The 24336-nt window shown below is 45.1% G+C and overlaps 1 protein-coding gene across 2 annotated transcripts; it reads right to left on the minus strand.

The window, feature by feature from the left end:
• Nucleotides 1-1185: 1185 nt before the first annotated feature.
• Nucleotides 1186-23286, minus strand: PSMD9 (proteasome 26S subunit, non-ATPase 9). Of its 2 annotated transcripts, none has more exons than XM_059894862.1 (6): nt 23077-23286; nt 18830-18932; nt 14728-14939; nt 12230-12331; nt 1883-1968; nt 1186-1560 (listed from the first exon to the last, which is right to left on the minus strand). In XM_059894862.1, the coding sequence occupies exons 1-6, from the start codon at nt 23212-23214 to the stop codon at nt 1533-1535; spliced, it is 669 nt and encodes a 222-aa protein (XP_059750845.1). In that variant the 5' UTR covers nt 23215-23286; the 3' UTR covers nt 1186-1532. The 2 variants fall into 2 exon arrangements, with proteins under 2 accessions (XP_059750845.1, XP_059750844.1); XM_059894861.1 differs by having other exon boundaries at nt 1883-1971; nt 23077-23285.
• Between the last annotated feature and the right edge of the window lie 1050 nt (nt 23287-24336).

Raw genomic sequence — 24336 nt, forward strand, 5'->3', positions numbered from 1 at the left:
CCGGGCACTGCATGTTGTGCAGAAAATTTTAGCCAGCTGGGATTAAATGTTTCATAGGTTACGTTATCTTATCACATAACGTTTCTGCCAAACCAGTTTGTTAAGTCTATTAGGATGATTCCACCTCAAAGTGTCTCTCCATTACAATCTCACAAAAGACAGCCCACCTGCGTGGCCATCTTGAGGTTTCTGAAGGGGGGACTTGCAGGAAACCAGCCAAAGGCACTGATGCAGAAGACTCTCTGCTGCTATCATTTTAGGAGGATGTGAATGAGTCTCTCCATCCCCACCCCACCCTCATACCCCAATGCTGGTTGATGCATTTGCATACATCTCAGAAAAATAAAAGGGATTGCTGGATGGGACAAGCTGTGTTTATTATAGCCTAGGGCTTATAAAAGATTGGAAAAGATGTGGAATTAGAAAAACAATTTAAACAGCAAACACTGGTAAACACAGCACGTCTGTGGCTACAAGGGGGGAAATCCACGTGGATATTCGGCTAGAATCCATGGTGTTTGGGGGCAGACACTCAACAGGAAGGCTTTCCAGTCAAGCATGAGCACCCATGGCTGGAAACACACCCAGTACTGACTCCCGTCAGGGCGAGCTGGTATCTGTATCTAAGCCAAGCAAATCCAGTCCCGAGGAACCCAAGCATGCCTCAGTAGAATGTGCCAGATGCCCTGTGAAACAGAAAGTGGTCTGCAAGAACTGTGGAAATAAAACACTGTGATACGGTGAAGAGAGAAAAAAAGTAAAACACGGAGGCACTAGGAATCACTGAAACTCACTTTGCCATGTTAAAGAGAGAAAATAAAAGGAAGGAAGGAGGAATCAGCATTTGCAAGAAGACAGCTCTGCACACACTGCTGGTTCCCATCAGCAATGTCAACACACCTTAGCAGTCTACAAAAGTGCTGATCCGAGGGCAGGGCCAGGAGATTCAATCATCCTGCATCCAGAGCAGCACTGCTGCAGTGCAAACGCAGGTGCAGCCTGAGCGTTTGGAACCCCCATTCACTAAAGGATGACGGCCCAGAGATGCTGTTGGTCAAATCTTGACCTCAGTACAATTGTTAGTTTGTTCTGCCCAACTTTCTATGAGGCTGATCTAACTCCCATCTGAGCTTTGGTTTGAGAAGTTCACAGGAAATTCAGTTGAGGTGATAACATGGTCAGATCAACACTGTAAAACTGTTTATTTGGGGGGAAAAAACAAAATTTCTAGAAGAATAAAGTCACATCAGCACCTACCAGAATAACTCCCGCCCACCTGCTCACAATCCAGAGGATTCCCATTTAGGGCCATGGCCTAATTTGCAAAAGATGCTGAACACAAATCAAGTTTTTAACAATGTGTTAATCCCAAGAGATCACACTGGGAGGCCACAGCATTTCCACCACCTAGAAGTTCAGGCTCCCAGCCTCTTCCAGATCCTTGAGCTTCAGGGAGAGAAGGAGGAAATGCCCACTAGACCCAAGTCTGGGGCAAGGGAATATGCTTTCCTGTTGCTGTTCCCCAGGGACAATCATCTTTGCAAAGGAATAATGTTGCAGCTGGAAGGAAAAAAAAAGGAACAGTGTAAGTTTGGTGGCTCCATTCAAGAAGATCAGAGGTGAGCCGTCCTGAGCTTTTCACCTACATGCTTTCATTCTTTCAAAGCAAACGTCCAGTTAATATAAGAACCAGAGCGCCCGGGGCTCCCTCCACCTCCATACCTGGAATCTCATTCCCGCCACAAGGATTTATCATGAGTTGCTACAGGCAGTCTGGAAATTCCCTTCATTTCCCAACGACCCCACCTCCTGCCCGCAGCTTTGTGTCTAGCAAACGTTCAGTGCACGCTGCAGTGTGAATGAACGGACACGGATACTTTACCCCAGCAGTCCTTTTCCCGCCCAGCGTGTTGGCACGAGTCTAAGCTGGTATTTCTCCCCTCTGCGGATCACTGTCACATTCAGGGGCTTCTGAAAGGAAAATGAGCTCATTTTATGTTCAACCTCCTTAGTACTCAAAGAGATTCAGGCTAGAATGCTGAGATACTGTCCTTTTTTTTTTTGGCCGTGTGGCATGTGGGATCTTAGTTCCCCCACCAGGGATCAAACCCACACCCCCTGCAGTGGAGGCGTGGAGTCTTAACCACTGGACCTCCAAGGAAGTCCCACCCACCAGACTGGTAGTAAGGATGCTTATTTTAGGCGTAATTCCTACAACTGCTGAGAATGTGGAGGACGTGGCACTCTGGGGGCAGGCAGTGGGGCTACAGATTTGGTTCCGTCTTCCTGGAAGAACACAACTGCCCCCAGCAACAACAAAGCATCTTTAAAAGGTGCATATAAGATATATTCTGCAAAAGTACAAGATGATATATGAACAAAGCATTTATCCCAGGACTGTTTATAAATTTCAAACACTGAAAACACCCAAAATATCCCTCAATAAGGTATTGTTCAAATACAGTATAGTGAATAGCAGTTTGTTTAGTAAAAACAAAACAAAACCAGCAAAGTATGAATCCATTTGAATATATGTCCTAAAAGGTCATATGTGTTGTAAAACAAGTATACTTCAATTTAAAAATAATAATTTTAAAATAAATAATAATAAAAAAATAAAAGCTCTAAAAATTCAATAAATAAATAAATAGACATAGGACTTCCCTGCTGGCACAGTGGTTAAGAATCCTCCCATCAATGCAGGGGACATGGGTTCGAGCCCTGGTCCGGGAACATCCCACATGCCGCGGAGCTACTGAGCCCGCGTGCTACAACTACTGAAGCCCGCACACCTAGAGCCCATGCTCCACAACAAGAGAAGCGAACTCAATGAGAAGCCCGCGCACTGCAACAAAGAGTAGCCCCCATTCGCCGCAACTAGAGGAAGCCTGCGCGAAGCAACAAAGACCCAGTGCAGCCAAAAATAATAATATTAATTAATTAATTAATATAAATAAATAGACATATGTGTTGCTTGGTGCATACAAAGTTTTCTGGAAGATAAACTGTTAACAGTGGTTACTTCCAGAAAGAAGCACTAGCAGTTTGGAGTAAGAGAAGAAGACATTTACTTTTATATTTTTCTGTACCATTATTTCTTCTTTACTATGCGTATGTATTACCTTAACAAAAAAATTAAAGTAGGCACAATACACACCAAAGAAAATTACAAATTAAAACAAGATTCATCAAATTTAAAAACTTCTGTACATCAAAGGACACTGTCAACATAGTGAAAAAGCAACCCGCAGAATGGGAGAAAATATCTGCAAATCATATATCTGATAAGGGATTAATATCCAGAATATATGAAGAATTCAACAGCAACAACAAACAACCCAATTAAAAAATGAGCAAAGAAGTTAAACATTTCTCCAAAAAAGATATACAAATGGCCAATAAGCACATGAATAGATGGCCTACATCACTCATCATTAGAGAAATGCAAATTAAAACCACAATGAGATATCACCTTATACCCATTAGGATGGCTATTATCAAAAAAAAACAAAAAACAAAAACAAAATAACAAGAGTTAGTGAGGATGTGGAGAAATCGTAACCCTTGTACACCGCTGGTGGGAGTGTGAAACGGTGCAGCCACTATGGAAAACAGCATGACTATTCCTTAAAAAACTGAAAATAGGGCTTCCCTGGTGGCACAGTGGTTAAGAATCCGCCTGCCATTCCCAAGCCCTGGTCCAGGAAGATCCCACATGCCGTGGAGCAACTAAGCCCATGTGCCACAACTACTGAGCCAACGCTCTAGAGCCCGCGAGCCACAACTATTGAAGCCTGCATGCCTAGAGCCTGTGCTCCGCAACAAGAGAAGCCACCGCAATGAGAAGCCCGGGTGCTGCAACTAGAGAAAGCCCGCGCACGGCAACAAAGACCCAGCACAGCCAAAATAAATAAATAAATATTTTTAAAAATTGAAAATAGAATAACCATATCAACCTGCAGTTAAACATATTGGTATATACCCAAAGAACTGAAAGCAGGGACTCGAACAGATATTTGTATAACCATTTCATAGTAGCATTATTCACCAAAATGGTGAATAGCATTATAGCCAAAAGGTAGAAGCAACCCAAGTGGCCATCAATGGATTACAGGATAAACAAAATGTAGTATATACACACAGCAGAATATTATTCAGCCTTTTTTTTTTTTAATATAAATTTATTTATTTTTGGCTGCATTGAGTCTTCGTTGCTGCACGCGGGTTTTCTCCAGTTGCGGTGAGCGGGGGCTGCTCTTTGTTGCGGTGCGCGGGCTTCTCATTGCAGTGGCTTCTCTTGTTGTGGAGCACGGGCTCTAGGCATGAGGGCTTCAGTAGTTGTGGCCCGCGGGCTCAGTAGTCATGGCACACGGGCTTAGTTGCTCCGCGGCATGTGGGATCCCCCTGGACCAAGGCTCGAACCCGTGTCCCCTGCATTGGCAGGCGGATGCCAAACCACTGCGCCACCAGGGAAGGCCCTATTATTCAGCCTTAAAAAGGAAATTCTGACACATGTAACAACCTGGATGGACCATGAAGACGTTATGCTAAGTGAAACACATGAGTCACAAAAGGACAAATATAGTATGATTCCACTTAGAGGGCTGTATACAGAGCAGTCACATTCATAGAGACAGAAAGTAGATTAGTGGTTGCCAGAATCTTGGGGAGATGGGAATGACTAGTTAGTGTTTAATGGGTAGAGTTTCAGTTTGGGAAGATGAAAAAGTTCTAGAGAGGGTGGTGGAGATGGTTGCCGAACAATGTGAATGTACTTAATGCCACTTAAAAATGGTAAATTCTATGTTATGTATATTTTACCATAATTTTAAAATATTAAGGCAGATCTATCAATGGGATCTCTGAATCGGAAAAAATAAAGCATGAAGAAAAACAAAAAAAGACGCCATTTTTCACCTCGATTGTCACAGAATAAAAGACTGACAATAACACAGTTGGGGAGGGGTCAAGAAATAAGCACTCACATACACTACTGGAGAGAACATGAACTAACGCAAGCTTCTGGGAGGACACCTTGATGACACCTATCAAATCGGTAAATGTGCATTGCCTTTAACCCAGTAATTCCACTTCTAGAAATCTCTCTGACAGAAACCCTCACACAAGACAAGAATATTCATGACACCACTATTTGTGGTGACCAAATATTGGCAACGGCTTAAATGTCCAGGATGGGGGGCTGGTTAAATGAACGATGAGAAACCAAGCCAGGGAATATGGTACATGTGTACCGAGGTTTTCAAAGGGGGAAACATCCAGAACAGTACATAGAGTAGGTCTTGTTTATGACTTCTTTTTCAAAAAGCAATCACTGTAGACATACACACCCACACCCAGAAAACGTGTGAGAGCTTCACTGATGTGCTTCCAGTTCTGGAAATGATGGCCCTGGGAGAGCTAGAAATCCAGAAGGTTTCTACCTATGGCACATCCTAAATGTCTTTCTGATTTGCCCACTTGCACCTCCAGCCCATTCGTCAAAGACACCACCATCTCTTGACCTGGCTGCTAAAACTCTGTCAGCCCTCCAATCAGCTCTCTACCTGGCCTCTGGAGAAATCTTTTCAAGGCACGAAGCTGCTTACAGCTGTTATTCTCCAGCTTGGAAGAGTGCACGGCTCTCTACTGCTGCTCAGGAACAATGAAGAAGGGCCCCGCCTCCTCCCCTCTCCCTCTCTTCCTTGCTCTGGGTTCCAATCAGCCTTCTCTGATCCTCTCACCTCAGGGCCTTGACCCTGCTGGTGGGCTCCTCTCCCTGCCGGTCTTGATAAACTTCAATACACTTACAGGCCACGTCTTCAGGAACACTCTCCTTCAACCCCAAACTACATCAGAACCCCACTACTTGCTCTCCTAGCCCCCTTGAACTGTCCCTTCATAGCACTCGTTGGAGTGTACAATTACATATCTGTGATTATTTGATTAATGCTCATCTCCCCAACCAAAATGTTCCCACGGACCCTCGGTTGACCTGTTTTGTTCCCTGTTGTAGCGCCTGCACCTTGCCCAGGACTCAGAGCAGGGAAGGTACTACAAGGCAAGGAGAAATCCAGGACTTTTATCCTTACTTGAAATACGTTCACATTGTGTAATTTCTTTTCACAATAAAAACACATTATTTTTATTACTGAAATATAATTCATATACAATAAATTCACCATTTTAAAGTATATAATTCAGAGACTTGTCCAACCATCACCACTAACTAATTTCAGAGCATTTCCATCACCCAAAAAGAAACCCCATACCCATTAGCAATCACTCCCCATTCCCTCCTCCCCCAGCCCCTGGCAACCACCTATCTGCTTTCTGTCTCTGTGCATTTGCCTATTCTGGACATTTCGGAATTCTAAAATATGTGGCCCTTTCTGGGACTTCCCTGGTGGCACAGTGGTTAAGAATCCACCTGCCAATGCAGGGGACACGGGTTCGATCCCTGGTCAGTGAAGATCTCACATGCCGTGGAGCAACTAAGCCCGTGCGCCACAATTACTGAGCCTGCGCTCTAGAGCCCGTGAGCCACAACTACTGAGCCCGCATGCCACACTACTGAAGCCCACACGTGCTCCGCAACAAGAGAAGCCACTGCAATGAGAAGCCCGTGCACCGCAACGAAGAGTAGCCCCTGCTCGCCACAACTAGAGAAAGCCCGCGTGCGGCAATGAAGACCCAACGCAGCCAAAAATAAATAAATAAAATAAATAAATTTAAATAAATAAATAAATAAACTATGTGGCCCTTTCTGTTTGGCTTCTTTCACTTACCAGAAATCCTTTGAAGGTTCATTAATGTTATAGCATATCGGTACACCAATCCTTTTTATGGCTGAATAAAATACACATTATTTTTATAATAGAGAAAAATTATTTTAATTCAAGGTTATTTTCCTTTGAAAATATATGCATTCCAGAAACTCACCTTTAGAAAATTATCTAAAGAAACAGAGCTTTGTCTACAAGAGTGTTAATTTTCAGGTTCCCATAAAATTGGAAAGTACCTAAAAGTCTAACAATAGAATGCTGCCGGGTTTTAAAAAACTTTTTTTTAATTCACAGAGCAGAGACCATGGAAACCCAGATCCTTGATTCTCAAGCTGGGCTCTGGTTCCAGGAGAACCCCAGGCCCTGAGGGCGTGAGGTCCCCCCACCCCCTCTAGCCTATCCCAGCAGCTCAGCTTTTATCTGTTTGATATATTGGAATTCCCCAGGAAATTTCACTTGAAGAAAAGGTTCTGTTGTTAGAAAACATTCAATGACTACTTTTGTAAAGAAGGTCTTATACAGTATTATTAACTATAGTCACCACGCTGTGCATTCGGGTATACAGTAATACTCTATGCATATCTGACAGTGGCTAGAGAGTAAATCTTCAAAGTCTTCCTCACAAGAAAAAAATGTGTAACTATGTACAGTGACAGATGTTAACTAGCCTTACTGTGGCAATCGTTTCCCAATATATGCAAATATTGAATTACTATGTTGTACACCTGAAACTAATATTGTGTTATTTGTCAGTTATACTTCAATTTTTTTAAAAAAAGGATTTATAGGCCTATAAAGAGCCTAAGAATATATTTAACTGGAAAAGACAAATTAAAAACCAGTAGCTATTATGAGTAATCACCAAAAACTGGAAAACAACCTAAATGCCCCACACTGGGAAATGGATGAAGAGTCTGGGGCTCATTACACAGTGGAGCATTACTCAGCAGTGAAAAGGGATGAACTACAGATGCACGTGACAACGTGGAAAACCGCAGATTCATGACGCTGGGTGAAAGTAGCCAGACTTAAAGGGCTTTATAGTTTGCAGTTTCACTTATATGACATCCTGGAAAAGGTAAAGCTACAGGGATGGAGCACAGATCAGTGATTTCTGGGGGATGGGGGTGCAGGGAGGGCTTAACTACAAAAGCATGAGGTCATTTTGGGCTGTAGAACTGCTCTGTATCTTCGTGTGGTGACATTTACATAACTACATACAGTTGACAAAATTCACAGTACTGGACACTGAAAAGGGGGGATGTTGCTGTGGGTCAATTAGACCTTAATGAAAGCAACCAGTAGCTCTGTGTGATGTATGAAGGACACACAGTTGGAAAGTAGCTGCCTTTGGAGGACAGGAAATGCACCTGGAGGAGAGGGAGGTTTTTCATTACATGTTCTTTGGTTCTGTTTTTACCATGTGTATGTATTACCTCTACCAGGAAAAAAAAAAAAAAAAGACATATTTACAAAACAAACCAGTAACAATGAGCCCAGACAACTACAAAGTTTAAAAGTATGTGCAGCAAGGTACCCAAGAGATGTGAGTAAACTATGACACACTAGCAAGCTGGGGGTGGGGTGGGGAGGAAGGAGTGAAAAAGAGACTTTGGGTAAACATAACAGAATGAACCTACATCTGCATCATCTCTAGAAATCTCACTAAAATGATGATGGGACAGTAAAGAGGTAACAAAGGTACCATGCCACAAGGATAAATTCTTTGAAATTCCTTCCTTCTAGAGCTAAAGCCTAATTCCCCTCCCTTTGAGTGTAGGCTGGACTTCGTCGCTTCTAACGAATAAAGTGGCAGTGAGAGTGTGAATCCTCAGAGACTGAGTCAGAGCAGGTGCTGCTGACTCCTCTCTGCTCTCACCTGGACCGCCCATTCTTGGGGAGGTCAGCCACCACGCTGTGAGGGCACTCAAGCAGCACTGTGGAGAGGCCCTCGTGATGAGGAACTGAAGCCTCCTGCCAACAGCCATGTGAGTGAGGGATCTTGGAAACAGATTCTCTAACCTCAGTCAAGCCCTCAGATGACTGCGGCCTTTGCTTATATCTTGACCACAACCTCATGAGAGACCCCGAGCCAAAACCACCCAGCTACACGGCTCCTGGACACTGCGTGACCCCCCAAACTGTATGAGATAATAAATGCTTGATGCTTCAAGCTGCTAAAGCTCTGGGGTGATTTCTCACTCACCAATAGACAAATAATACACCTTTATGGCCAGGGGTTAAAGGGAAGCAGAGCAGAAACAAATGGATTTGTTCCAGGGAACCCAGAAAGGCTCTGAACAAACAGACCAAAGAAACAGAATAAAGAATCACACACATAAGAATTATATAACAGGCTTCCCTGGTGGCGCAGTAGTTGAGAATCTGCCTGCCAACGCAGGGGACACGGGTTCGAGCCCTGGTCTGGGAAGATCCCACATGCCGCAGAGCAACTAAGCCTGTGCGCCCCAACTACTGAGCCTGCATTCTACAGCCCGCGAGCCACAACTACTGAGCCCGCATGCCACAACTACTTTAGCCTTCACGCCTAGAGCCCATGCTCTGCAACAAGAGAAGCCACCGCAATAAGAAGCCCGCACACCGCAACGAAGAGTAGCCCTCGCTCACCGCAACTAGAGAAAGCCTGCGTGCAGCAAGGAAGACACAATGCAGCCAAAAATAAATACATAAATAAATTTATTAAAAAAAAAAAAAAAGGAATGAGTTCCTGACACATGCTACAACATGGATGAACCCTGAAAACACTATGCTAAGTGAAAGTAGTCATAAAATATCACATATTGTATGATCCCATTTATATGAAATGTCCAGAATAAGCAAGTCCATAGAGGCAGAAAGTAGTTTAGTGGTTGCCAGGGGTTGGTATATATGGGGGGAATAGGGAGTGACTGCTAATAGGTACAAGGCTTTTTGAGGTAATGAAAATGTTCTAAAATTGATTGTGGTGATGGTTGCACAACTCTATAAGTAGACTAAAAACGACTGGATTATGCACTTTAAATGGATGACCTATAAGTTATGTGAATTGTACATCAATTAAACTGTTATAAAAAACAATAATAGGGAATTCTCTGGCAGTCCAGTTGTTAGGACTCCGAGCTTCCACTGTAGGGGGCCCAGGTTTGATCCCTGGTCAGGGAACTAAGATCCTGCAAGCTGCACGGTGTAGCCAAAAATAAAATAATAAATAAATAATAATAATAATAATAATAAAAGATACATTCCAGATGGATTAAAGAAAAGCTAAAGACAAAACAATAAAAGTACTAGAAGAATTTCTTTAAGAAGACACAAAATGCCAAAGCCATAAAGCAAAAAACTGATGAATTTGACAAAATCAAAATTCTAAACTTCCACATAAGTACAGACTTGATGAAGGTGTCAATCAGTGCAGAAATGAGGGCCCGACCTCTAGCAGGGCGCCAACACTGGCCAACTGTTTCTTGGCCCGATGCCTGCCTTCTGATGAGTTACACGTGGATGAGCAGTGTGGCCAAGTGGGGGCTGAGTGGGTGCAAGACAAACCAAGAATTGTCGGTTGAACTGAAGATTTCATTTGCGAACCAAAACCTTTAGTAATTTCTCTGGACTTTGAGCCCCATATTTCTCCTGCAAAGTATGGATCTTTGCCAAAAAAAGTTTTGTTGGGGTTACATTACTGAGAAACAGGATGAGATGGTTACGTGGAAGTGTTTTTTAATGGCATATTCTGCCAGAAACTAGAAGGCTGCAGCCTATTTTGAATTTCAACTTTTATTATATCTTTAAGGAATGAAATTATCAAAAGGCACACAAATCAAGTTCTAATATACTACTGTTTGAACAGTACTACACTATTATGCACTGTACTGTATTTCTTTATTTTAATCCTCAGGTATGGTTTTGGCAGCAAAGAGCCCTGTAATATTGATAAATTTAACAAAATGGATATCTAAGTGAATTAAAACAAAAAACTTTCAAGTGGGCTTCCCTGGTGGCGCAGTGGTTGAGAATCTGCCTGCCAATGCAGGGGACACGGGTTCGAGCCCTGGTCTGGGAAGATCCCACATGCCACGGAGCAACTAGGCCCGTGAGCCACAATTACTGAGCCTGCGCATCTGGAGCCTGTGCTCCGCAACAAGAGAGGCTGCGATAATGAGAGGCCTGCGCACCACGATGAAGAGTGGCCCCCACTTGCCACAACTAGAGAAAGCCCTCACACAGAAACGAAGACCCAACACAGCCATAAATAAATAAATAAATAAATAAAAATTAAACTTTAAAAAGAATATCACCAAACATTCCGAGAAGCAACTGGCCCTGAATCTGATCAGGGACCACTTCTAATCTCTTTAAAAAAAAAAAAAAAAAAACTTTCAAGTAATCAAAGTTACCATAAAGAAAGTTAAAAGAAAAGGAGCTAATCAGGAGAGACATATGCAATGTGTAAACAGGCAAAGATTTAATATATAGAATATAGAAAGAGTTCCTACAAATCAATTTTTAAAAAGGACAAATAACCCAATAGAAAATAAGTGGGAAAAAAGACTAACAGACAGTTCATAGAAATGGTACTCAATCTCACTGGTAATCAGGAAAATACAAATTAAAACAAGATGGCATTTTAGCAAAGTTATTAAAAGATCAATAATAGAGTACTGCTAATGATATGATACACAGTTGACCCTTGAACAACACGGGTTTGAACTGCTTAGGTTCGCTTACATGTGAATTTTTTTCAATAAATACAGTACTGCACAATCCGTGGATATAGAGGGCCAACCACGGGACTTGAGCATCTACAGATTCTGGTATCTGCACTGGTCCTGAAACCAATCCCCCGTGGATACTGAGGGACGACTGGACTCACATACTGTTGGTCAGGGTACAAATTCGTAAAACTTTTTCAAATTACCTATTAAAATCTTAAGTGTGCATTTGCTGAGAGCTTGTAATTCTACTTCCAGGTGTGCACAGTTGTGAACAAGTATGCACGACTATTCACACTGGCATAAAACTGGAAATGAACAAGACGTCCACTGATAAGGCAGCAGGTGGACAAACTTCTATCCATTCATACCATGGAGTGCTATGCAGCAGTGAAAAAGAGCGAGGTGTGCGCCGAGATGAAAAGATCTCTAAGAAACCTTGTTAAATGAAAACGGGGATAGGAAGCAGGAGAGGGGTATTTTAGACAGGGTGGCTGGAAAGGCCTCACTGAGAAGGTGGCATTTGTACAAGAGGAGGGAGGGAAGGAAGGAAGGTGGAGGGTAAAGGAAGAAGATTAGCATTCTAGGCAGAGCGAACAGCAAATGCGAAGGCCCTGAGCAGGGACTGTGCCTGAGAAACAGCACTCTGAGGGCAGCCGTCAAAGGCCCCGGCCACGTTTCCTGGCCCCGGCAATTCCAGGGTTACTGGTCAGATGCCACGTAATACCTCCAACTCACCCCCTCACTGTGCTGGACCACACTGCCAATGTTCTGCAGCGACTGGAAGTTTTGGGTGTTCACAGAGCCAAACTCCACTATCTCGTCATCCACTTGCAGACCCTAAAGAGAGAAGGGCAAACAGAAAATCAGGCTAGAGGTTAAATGTTCTTCTGGTGTTCTTTACCCTCCCATGCGTTCCCAATTTAATAAGCGTGTTTTCTACAGGGGAGAACGGCAGGCGCGATGCAGAGGCTGGGATTTAGACACCTCGGGCAGGGAGGGGCGGTGGATAACTGGGCCACCTCCTCCGGGGGTTCCTCCAGGGGCAGATCTAATAAAAGGTGGCCAGGTCTGCCCAGTGTCTGAGAACAGCTGGCAGTTGTAAAGGCCTGGAGGAAAATGGGGAAAAGCTCTCTGGGGTCCTGAACCAGGTTTGGGGGCAAGAAGAGGCAGGCTCATCTGGCCTATTTTGTTCAGGGGTCAGAATTTAGACGCATTGGCCCTAAAGGCCCCCAGGCAAGCAGCCATGGGCACAACGCTGACCCAGGACTAGAGTGATCCTGTCACTCTAAGAACACAGCTCACAATTCACCCATCCCTTCCACAAATACTCGTCACAGGCTGACGACAGCCCTGTGCCAGATGCTGTGCACACAGTGGTGAATAAAACAGAGCTTGTGTGTAACCTGCAGTCTTGCGATCACTAAAGACGACTGGCAGGACCCAGGTCCACCTCCTAGAAGCTGTGCGTCCTGGCACGAGGTACTCCAGGTCTTTGAGGCTTTTCCTCATGGGTGAAATGGGGTAGATTAGTACCTACCCCTGAGAACGGCTGTGGGATTAAATATTACATGCAGGTACACATACACCAAGGGGGGAATGTGGTGGGGGATGGTGGGATGAACTGGGAGACTGGGACTGACATGTATCCACTAGTAAGTATAAAATGGAGAACTAAAAAGAACCTGCTGTATAAATAATAAATAAGGGCTTCCCTGGTGGCGCAGTGGTTGAGAATCTGCCTGCCAATGCAGGGGACACGTGTTCGAGCCCTGGTCTGGGAAGATCCCACATGCCGCGGAGCAGCTGGGCCCGTGAGCCACAACTGCTGAGCCTGCGCTTCTGGAGCCTGTGCTCCGCAACAAGAGAGGCCGAGATAGTGAGAGGCCCGCGCACCGTGATGAAGAGTGGCCCCCGCTCGCCGCAACTGGAGAAAGCCCTCGCACAGAAACGAAGACCCAACACAGCCAAAAATAAATAAATAAATAAATAATTATTTTTTTAAAAAATAATAATAAATAAACACAATAAAATTCAAAAAAAGACTAGACTAAGGCTGAACAACAACAACAACAAAATGCAGGTACACATAAAAATTTGTACATCATGTTCACGGTAGCATTATTCATAATGGCCAAAAAATGGAAACTGAGGAATGGATAAACAAAGCGTGGTCTATCCAGACAGCACATTAAACTCAGCAGTAAAAAGGAATGAAGTTGAGGGAGGGATAAATTGGGACATTGGGACTGACATATACACACTACTATATATAAAATAGATAACTAATAATAACCTTCTATATAGCACAGGGAACTGTACTCAATACTCTGTAATGGCCTACATGGGAAAAGAATCTTAAAAAAAAGAAAAAAAGAGTGGATATATGTACATGTGTATATGTATAACTGATTCCCTTTGCTGCACACCTGAAACTAACACAACACTGTAAATCAACTATACTCCAATAAAAAAAATTTTTTAAATAAAAAATAAAATTTAAAAAAAAATTAAAAAAGGAATGAAGTTGAGATACATGCTCCAACATGGCTGGACCTTGAGAACATGATACTAAGAGGAAGAAGCCAGTCACAGAGGACCACATATTGTATGATTCCATTTACGTATATATGAGATGTCCAAAATAAGCAAATTCATAGAGACAGAAAGCAGACTGGTGGTTGCCAGGGCCTGGGGGGATGGGGGGGTTGAGGCGTAATGGCGAATTGACACTGGGTTTCTTTTTGGGATAATGAAAATATTCTAAAATTGATTGTTAATACACTAAAAGCTACTGAATCATATATGTACCTTAAACGGGTTAAAGTTATGGTATGTGAATTATATCCCAATAAAGCTGTTAAAACTTTTCTAAACACACCAGGTGAGCTATAACTCACTTGGCAGGACACGTGGTGCAAAGCGAGGGCTCAGCAAGTGGCAGCTATTGTTGTCATTCTCATGTCCGTTACTCAACGCCCAGCTAAAATCGGCCCCAAGAAGAGAGCCTCTTTCCCTCTCCGGGGACATCTACCACCCTCACCCTGTGTCCCAGGGTCTCTCTGCAGCTAGTTGAGGGGGCAGCAGGGGCCGACTCCTGCTGGGCTGCAGCGGGCCTTCACCGGCGTCTGCTGCACTGGTGACAGCGTGGGTCTGTCTGTCCACAGCCTCCCACCCGCAACCCTGCCCCAAGGCGCCCTCGGGGTGTGGATTTAGCGGGCCAGGCCCTGGCTTACTGCGATGCTGGCAGGCGAGCCGGGGCTGATGCTGTTCACTATGGCGAAGGCCTGAGCGGGGCTGAGGTCCTGGCTCTGGCCCAGGCCATGGCTCATGGCCTCCCTGCGGGCCTCAGCCAGGTCCCGGGCCTGCTTCTCCTTGTCGCGAGCATGCAGCTGGTGCAGGGCCTCCTCCACCTGCTTCATCAACGCCTTGTGATCGTTCTGCAAGCCTGGAGGAGAGCACCGTGTCAGGGGCCGAGAAGACAGCTGAGGACACAAGACCCACACGTTCATTCACTGACTATTTAACGAGCACTTATTATATGCCAGACATTGTGCTAGAAGCTGAGGACCTATCTGTGAACACGACAGAGGGGCTGCCCTCATGAAGCTTACGGTCCTGCAAGGAAAGCAGCTGTGGGACAAGTGATTACAACGACACCTGATGACTTCGATGACCAGGAGATCAGGGAAGGCCCCCCAAAGGCAGCACCGTTTCAGCTGAGACCTGAAAGGCGAGCAGTAGGAGGGAACTGACCAGCTGAATCCACGGCCACAAACTCAAACACTCACAAGGGGCAAACACAAGTAGAGCAGGCTGGGGCTAAGAAGGATTTCGCTTTTCTCTTAATGCCTCTAGAAGAAAAAATGATGCCAAGTCTACCAACACATGACTGGTGATATTCAGTCTGGGAGAGGCAACAGGGAGAAAAGCTGGAAATTAGGAGTTCGGGGATGAAACCTTCTGATTTTTTTCAGTGCTGACGGTTAACTCAAGTGTTGGGAACGACTGTGTGGGTCAAGTAAGTCATCTCTGCAGGCCAGTCCGCCAGAGTGGCTGGGATTTGGGTTAACTTTTTTTTTAACCTAAAGACAACTTCCTCTACGGCTCTGGATTCGGCACCTCATTCAAGCCAGTTCCCTAGGACATCCCTGGCGGTCCAGTGGTTAAGACTTCACCTTCCAACGCAGGGGGTGCAGGTTTGATTCCTGCTCAGGGAGCTAAGATCCCACATGCCTCGCGGCCAAAAAACCAAAACATAAAACAGAAGCAATATTGTAACAAATTAAATAAAGACTTTTAAAAAATGGTCCACATCAAAAAAAAAAAAACTTAAAAAAAAAAAAAAAAGCCAGTTCCCTGTGAAGAGCTCCAGAGGCCTGAACAAACCAGCACTGCCTGCCAATCCACGTCTAGCATCCGTAGGCCACAGACTTTCAGACTTTCCAGGCACCTGGACTGTGGGCACGCAAGGCCACCTGACCTTGTTCCTCTGCTCCTGTCACTTTGGAGCACAGGTGAGGCCCTCAGGCATTACGAGCCTCCAGCACTCAACCCACTGGGGCAGACACGAGAAGGAGCCCAGACTTGAATAAATGAAGACATAAACCTGGGCAGGAAGACTTAAAATGGTGTCAGTGTATAATACACGGTCACTCAGACTAGAAAAGGTCCCCCAGGTGATAAGCTCCACGAGGACCCCAGAGCCTTCAGAGAGGCCTGGCACACAGTAAGTCTCAAGCTACTGCTGCTGGGTGAAGGAATGAATGACTGTATATACCATATACTGCAATTCTAATCAGAATCAAAAAAATTTTTTCCTTGAACAAAATGTTTCCAAAGTACATTTCAAAAAACAAACTTGCAATTATAACAAATGCAACATATTAAGGGAAGATGCTAGTAACAGGGAAAACTAGGTACAGAGTATACGGGACCTCTCTGTGTTATTTTCGCAATTTTTCTGTAAATCTGAAACTGTTCTAAAAAATAAAGTTTATTTTTTAGGGCTTCCGTGGTGGCGCAGTGGTTAAGAACCCGCCTGCCAATGCAGGGGACAGGGGTTTGAGTCCTGGTCCGGGATGATCCCACATGCCGTGGAGCAACTAAGCCTGTGCGCCACAACTACTGAGTCTGTGCTCTGGAGCCCGAGAGCCACAACTACTGAAGCCTGCAAGCCTAGACCCCAAGCTCCGCAACAAGAGAAGCCACTGCAATGGGAAGCCTGCACACCACAACGAAAGAGTAGCCCCCGCTCACCGCAACTAGAGAAAGCCACACGCAGCAACAAAGACCCAATGCAGACAAAAATAAATAATAAATTTTTTTTTAAAAAGTCTATTTTTAAATAAAATAAACTTGTGAGAATAGTTTTTCAAAAGAAGACCAATAAGGAATCGCTCAGACTCTTACGTATATTAAAGTCATTAAGATGGCATGATATTAGCACCCAAAAAGAGAGATCAACGGAACAGAGCAAAAAGCCCAGAAAGAGACATAAGCACGTCTAAACATTTAATACGCAATATTGTTAGTGTTTCAAATTAACAGAGAAAGAACAGACTAAATGGTGTTGCAACATCAGGCCAACCATTTGGAAAAAAATAAGTCGGTGCCCGCCCTCACACTGTGGGCTAGGGCTTCTCAAATTTCTCCCAGAATCCTCCTAACTGGGGAGCGAGTGGACTGCTTCCCTGGGGCGTCCAAGGGTTTAGCCAAAAGCCCCAAATTTCCCTCCAGTCTGACTGTCTTAACATGGTTTTTCCCTACTCTGTATCTTCCTATTTGTTTCAGTATTAAAATGGCATGCTTCTTTTCCCAACATCTTCAAGGAAAAGTGACGCTCTAAGAAGTCCTATGATCGTAGTGTGGCTTTGAGGAAACTTTGGCATCCTCAGCTGTGTCTCACCCCAGGGCTACCTGTACTCTCACTGAGAAACCTGGCCTTAGACCAAAGCACGCTGTATATAGAGTCAAGATTCACAGGTAAAACAGAAGTCATTAAGGCGGAAAGGTGGATGATAAATTCCCTTCTAATATGACTTTGTGGTAGAGACTGCTGGTTGCCTACCTGTGGCAGCGTGAAAAGTGGCCCCAAAGAGGTTCCCATCCAAATCCCCGGAACCTGTGAATTTGCTACTTTACATGGCAAAGGGAGCTTTGCAGGTGTGATTAAGTTAAGGGCCCTGAGATGGGGAGACTGGCCTGGATTATCCAGGTGGTGGGCCCAATGTAATCACAAGGGTCTTTGTAAGTGAAAGAGGGAGGCAGGAGAGGGAGAGAAAGAGACGTGATGCCAAACCCAGAAGCTGGAGAGATGTGACTGCTGGCTTTGAAGATGGAAGGGGCTGCGGGTCACGGAGTGTGGGCAGCTTCTAGAAGCTGGAAAAGACAAGGAAATGGATTCTCCCTAGAGCCTCCAGAAGGAACACAGCCCTGCTGACACCTTGATTTTAGTCCAGTGAGACTCACTTGGATGTCTCATTTCCAGAACTATAATAAATTTGTGACGTTTTAAACCACTAAGTCTGTGATGATTTGTTACAGCAGAAACAGAAGACTAATAAACTACCCAACCTCTACTCTCTGTGTTCCTTGACAATAAATACATACGTATATACATACATACAATACATATACACACACATAAATAAGAGATTTTATTTAGGATAGCAACATGCCCATTGTGGGGAACATTTCTTGCAGGCAGAGGAGCCTATGAAAGGAAAGCAGAAATTGATGCAGTGGCGGGGGGAGTGGGACTTGCAGGACAGATCCTTAACAGGAGGGGTGCCAGCTGGCATAGGAGCTTGTGCCCTTCCTACCTTCTTCCTTCCCTTTCTTCCTGCCTGGAACATGGACATGGTGACCCTGAAGATGGATGAATTTCCTAAGGATGGCAGAGCCTGGGTTTCTGATGACCAGCCCTGCGCTGCCTACCTCCGAATGTCTTTACTGAGGAACTGAGCTATTTTCTGTTTGAGTGACCATAGTTAGGCCATTATCATTAATAGCTAAACGTATTTCCTAAGACGTAATTGATTTGATTGGGACCATAAGCAATATCTGACTTGGGTTTCTGCTGTTATTGCAATAAAAGTTTCCGCAATGAAGCAAAGTCCCTAAAAACAAAATGAAAAATGAAACCATAAAGACAGACCCCCTAGAGTCTATCTAACCCATTCCCTTAGTTCTCAGTCCCTTGATGGAGACAATGAGATGATCCCATCAAGGCAGAAGCGAGGGAAGCAGATGATATGGAATACTGGCGGTTCCTCTGTGTGCCTTAAACATCCTCTGCTGCAAGGTGGGGGAACGTCCCCAGAGAGGGTCACTCACAGATGATGTTGTGCCTTGCGGTTCGGACTCGGTACAGGTCCACGTCTGCCCGGGGGTAGCCCTCGCAGTCCACCAGTGGCTCGTTCATCCCGATGCCTTTTTGCTGGAGGGAAGAAATGAGGTCAAAAAGATCTCACAGGTATGAAGTCCTCGGGCCTCTCTCCCCAGACTCTCTTCCTCTGCAGTCATAATAAAGGTGACAGTAACGACAGCGGCCATATATTGATCACTTGGCACAGACCAGGTCCCTTCCCACATCCTCTCACGACTGCCCTCTGTGGTGGGCACCATTTTTTAACTGACTTTTAGTAACGCCAGTAATGCGTGAATCCACTCTCCTTTTTTGAAGTTAGAGCAGCGCAGATAAAACTAAGGACTCCTTTGAGCATCAGCCCCAAGGCCGGCCTCTTCCTCCGCTCCTCCAAACCCTCCTTCCTACGGGCAGCTGACACCTGGCTGGTGGCCTTGGAAGCTGGAGGGGAGGAAAAACCCCAAAGAGCACCCAGCTGAGGCAGGACTTTGGTTCTTCTGAAAATAAAAAGAGATGTAAAGGGGCCTTCAAACAGGCTTTTCATCCCTGGAAGGAACACTGAACTGGAACCCCAGCTGCCGTCTGGCGAGAGGAATGGGGTGGCTAGGGGACAGCGGAGGGAGAGGGACTTCCTCTTATGTATCCTTTCTGTAGATTTTGAATTTTGACCACGGCAATGTATTCCCTATGGAAAACAACACATTTGTTTTAATGTTTGTTTGTTTGTTTTTTCGGCTGTGCTGCGCACCTTGTGGAATCTTAGTTCCCTGATCAGGGATTGAACCTGGGCCCTTGGCAGTGAAAGCGCGGAGTCCTAGCCACTGGACCGCCAGGGAATTCCCTTGTTTTAATGTTTTAAAGTCTTGTCCTACCTAAGTCAGAGCATGGTGCACAAAAGCAATGAAACATGTTACATGACATACAGCAGGGATTTTCAGTCAGACTTTGATTTCAAGCTCAATTCTGCCACATACAATCTGGGTGACCTTGGTTAAGAGGCTCACCTCTCTGGGCCTCAGCTTCTTCGATTATAAAATGGGAATAACGGCACTCACCTCCCTTCCCACCTGTTCTGAGAATTAACGAGCTGACCTACGTAGGGTGCTTAGCACAGTGCCAGGCACAGTCACAGAGCGGTGAGCAGCGGCCCCCAAAAGATACGCCCAAGTCCTAAACCCCAGAACCTGTGAATGCGACCTTATTTGGAAAAAGGATCTTTGCAGATATAATTAAGTGAAGGATCAGCAAGAAGAGATCATCCTAGATTTAAGGTGGGCCCTAAATCCAATGATGGGTATCCTGATAAAAGAGAGGGGGAGATTTGGGACACAGAGACACAGAGAGAAGGCCACGTGAAGACAGAGGCAGGGACTGGAGCGATGCAGCTACAAGCCAAGGACGGCCAGCAGCCACCAGAATCTAGGAGCGAGGCATGGAACGGATTCTCCCTCAGAGCGCCCAGAAAAAATCAAACCTGCCAACACCTTGATGTCACACTTCCGGACTCCACAACTGTGAGAGAATAAGTTTCTGTTGTTTTAAGCCACCAAGCTGTGGTAATTCGTTATGATGGCCCTAGGAAATTAATATACATAGAAAGTAATAAGTGATGGCTGTAATTATCAGCACGGAGACCAGCTGCCTAGTGTACTCACGTGCTAGCGGGAGGGATTCCATTCGTGTCTGTACCTTTCTCTCTGAAAGTGTACATGGGGGAAGGATTCCATTCATGTCTGTCCCTTTCTCTCTGAAAGCCTCTGGGTTACACCTACTGTTTCCTGTTCGCGGGGAAGGGGGTCTCGTATACTCTCTTAGCGCAGGACTCTCTATAGATACAGTATAAATGTGCCAGGGGCTAAATATCTGTATCTGCCTCCTGCCTGCCCACAATGACTAAGAGTTGACTGGCCTCTCCAAGTCAATACCACATCAGACACTGCTTTCCAAAGTTGGGACCCACACCACTGGCAACTCACACACAGGGCATTAAATAACCCATTCCCTTTCTAATTATCTTCAACCCTTCAATAATCAGGGAGAAAGTCTCCATTTGGTGCTGGTCTTTATATCGCCTCCAGATCACTTGTTATCTCTGGGCCTCTCCATTTTGTTTTTAACAGCTTTATCAAGATATAATTCACACACCATACAATCCACCCATTTAAAGGGTACAATTCAATGGTTTTTAGAATATTCACAGAGTTATGAAACCATCACCACAATCAATTTTAGAACATTTCCATCACCCTCCAAAAAGAAACCTAAGACCCACTAGCAGTCACTCCCATTCCCCCCTCCCCTCAGCCCCTGGCAACTACTAATCTACCTTCTGTCTACGGATTTACCTATTCTGGATATTTTATATAAATGGAATTATAAAATGTGTGGTTTTTTGTGATGCACTTCTTTCACTTAGCATAATGTTTTCAAGATTCATGCACTTTTTGTAGCCATGTGCCAGCACTTCATTCCTTTTTATTGGCTAATATCCCGTTGTATGGATAGACCACATTTCAGTTATCCATTTATCAGGTGACAGAGAGTTGGATGGATCACCTTGATATACACTTTTATCTTATATTTAAGGAAAGAGAGTCTCATTTTTTCATATGCTGTGAAGTTATAAGATTTCCTTTAGGGCTTCCCTGGTGGCGCAGTGGTTGAGAATCTGCCTACCAATGCAGGGGACACGAGTTCGAGCCCTGGTCTGGGAAGATCCCACATGCCGCGGAGCAACTAGGCCCGTGAGCCACAACTACTGAGCCTGCGTGTCTGGAGCTTGTACTCCACAACAAGAGAGGCCGCGATAGTGCGAGGCCCGCGCACCGCGATGAAGAGTGGCACCCACTTGCCACAACTAGAGAAAGCCCTCGCACAGAAACGAAGACCCAACACAGCCATAAACAAAATAAATAAATAAATAAATAAATAAAAACCCAAAGTTTAAAAAAAAAGATTTCCTTTAAAAATAAAACTAAGTAAAAAAGTGAGGCAACTTAAAGAAAAATATCAAGGGAGTAACAGTACATGAGGTATACAGATAGAGCAGTAGCAAAGTAACTAAGGTGTGAGAAATTGCTGGCACAACACTTGAAAGCACAGATTCTGGGTTCAACAGGCGTAAGATCTGAATCCCACTTTGTGACTCTGAACAAGTGACTTCCCCTTTCTGAACCTCAGGATAACAAACCAACTTCACAGAGTAGTTCAGAGGAGTCCACGATATAACACATACATAAACCGGCCCCCTTCAGGCACATAGTCAGCACCCAGTAAAATGGTATCCTGACCTCCATATGATACTTCATCTTACTCCCATCACCTAAAATGCATTCCATCCACCCTACATAGAATGTAATTCATTTACTCTTCCCCGGCAAATTGATTTGTGGTTTTACACTAGGTGGCTTAAGAAAAACTGTATCCGTTTTGGAGCCAGAGAGACCTAAGAACTAGACCCACCACTGCCACTTCCAACCTACCTGACCCTAGGCAAGGATTTGCCCCCACTCTGGGCCTCAGTTTCCTCCTTATACCATAAGGATAACGAGCCTTTCCTGTCACTCAAAGCTGGGTTCTTAGGCCAGTGCCATCAGCATCGCTGGGAATTTGCTAGAAATGCAGTAGCTGCTCCCACACATCTGTCCGCCAACAGAATCTGAGTTTTAACAAGCTCTCCAGGTGATTCGCATACACACTAAAGCTTAAGAAGCTCTAAGGTAAAGTGGTTAGTAAAGCACAGGACATCTGGTAACCGTTCAACAAGGACTGATGATAGAGGTGATTATCACCCTGCCTCTGCAAATTTATTGGCCCTGTGACTTGAGGCAGGTTTAAGTAATGCCTCTGTTTTCCATCCCTAAAATGGGGGAAATGACAGAACTCACCTCAAAGGGTTGTTGGGAGGATTAAACGAGTTAACCAATGTCAAGCGCTTAACAACTGCGCCCAGCACCCAACAAGAACTCCACAAATACTTGCTAGAACATCAATTCTAATTGTTCCTAGTTATTCACGTTATTTGCCTCACTGCCTGCTGCCCACAGAGGCCGCAATTGCGGCGCCTTGGGCCTCCCAGGGAGGGAGAGATTCACAGCTGAGAGCTCAAGCGGAGGCCGCCCGGGTCTCTCAGTCCCCGCCCCGGGTCTGGGCGCCGGGTCGAGAAGGCCTCGGGGCGCCTCCCACGCCCGCCCGGGAGCCCCGTGCCCGCACTCACGCTCTCCAGCACTTCATAATTGGCTTTGATTTGCGCCTCGATCTCCTCCTTGCGCTGTATCAGTTCCTGTATGTCGCTGACAGTCACCCCGCTGGCCTCCGGGGAGCCTCCGCTCTGCCTCGTTTCCTTCTCCGACATCACGAACCTCGGCCCGGGAGCCCGGACGGCCGGGTTCCCGACCGCGGACGCCCGAGGAGACTGTGCCTACGGCTCCGCCCGCGGGCCAAAACACCGCGGCCTTTCGCGGGAGCCTGGAAAAGCGAGGGGCGGGGTTTGTCGGTGGGGCGTGGTCACCGGAAGCCACACACTGCGGGAACATGCGGTCCTGTGGTGACTCATGGAGGGGAGGTTTAAAGACGGAAGGATTCCCGGTCCCACCCAAGCGCTGGCCCCGACCGGGACATGATGAACTCTTCCTAGTTAATTCATTTTCTTTCCTCATTCATTCAGCTATGTATTGAGCGCCTACTGCATGTATGTACCAGCGCCCTGTGCATGGCGCTCCATTTCAGCTCTGCATCTACACAGCGCTTGAGGGTTTACAAAATAGTCAGATTCCTCATGCCCTGTTTCACAAAGCCTACAAGCTTGGGTTCAAATCTGGGCTCTTGCCTCTTACTGCCAGTAGTGACCTAGGTAAACTACTTCACTCCTCTGAGCCTCAGTTTCCTCATCTGTGAGTTGGTTGGGTATTGATAGCAATCTATCTCATAGTGCTAACATTTTGCCAAAATATTTATTGAATGCCTCCTTTGTACCATACACTGTCCTAGGTGCTGGAGGGGTAAAGTATTGAGCACTGAACTCAGTGCCTGTCTCATATTAAGGTCTCTATAAATTTTAGTAAAAATAGTATTGATGATGACAATAATAGTAATACTAATAATTTATCAAATACTTACAATGCATCACACTGTTCTAAGGACCCTATGTGTATGAATTCAACAACCTCATAAACGAGGATTATTATTACCCTCATTTGACAGCTGAGAAAACCATCTCAATAACCCACTTGCCCAACTAGCAAAATAAACAGCCCAAATTTGAACCCAGCTTAACCAAACGGTGACATTTAACATCTTAACATGTCCCCCCTAATATTTTGCACTGAAAAGGATACACCATCACCTATGTAGTAGTCAAACATGTTTGCCCTGAATCCAGTCATGAAAAACAAGCAGACAAACCCAAATTGAGGGACATTCTTCAGAACAACTGTCCTGAACCCTTCAGAAAGGTCGTTATTGTGAAATATCCACA

Source organism: Balaenoptera ricei, chromosome 14 (assembly GCF_028023285.1).
Source record: "Balaenoptera ricei isolate mBalRic1 chromosome 14, mBalRic1.hap2, whole genome shotgun sequence".
In the NCBI taxonomy this organism is placed as follows: domain Eukaryota; kingdom Metazoa; phylum Chordata; class Mammalia; order Artiodactyla; family Balaenopteridae; genus Balaenoptera; species Balaenoptera ricei.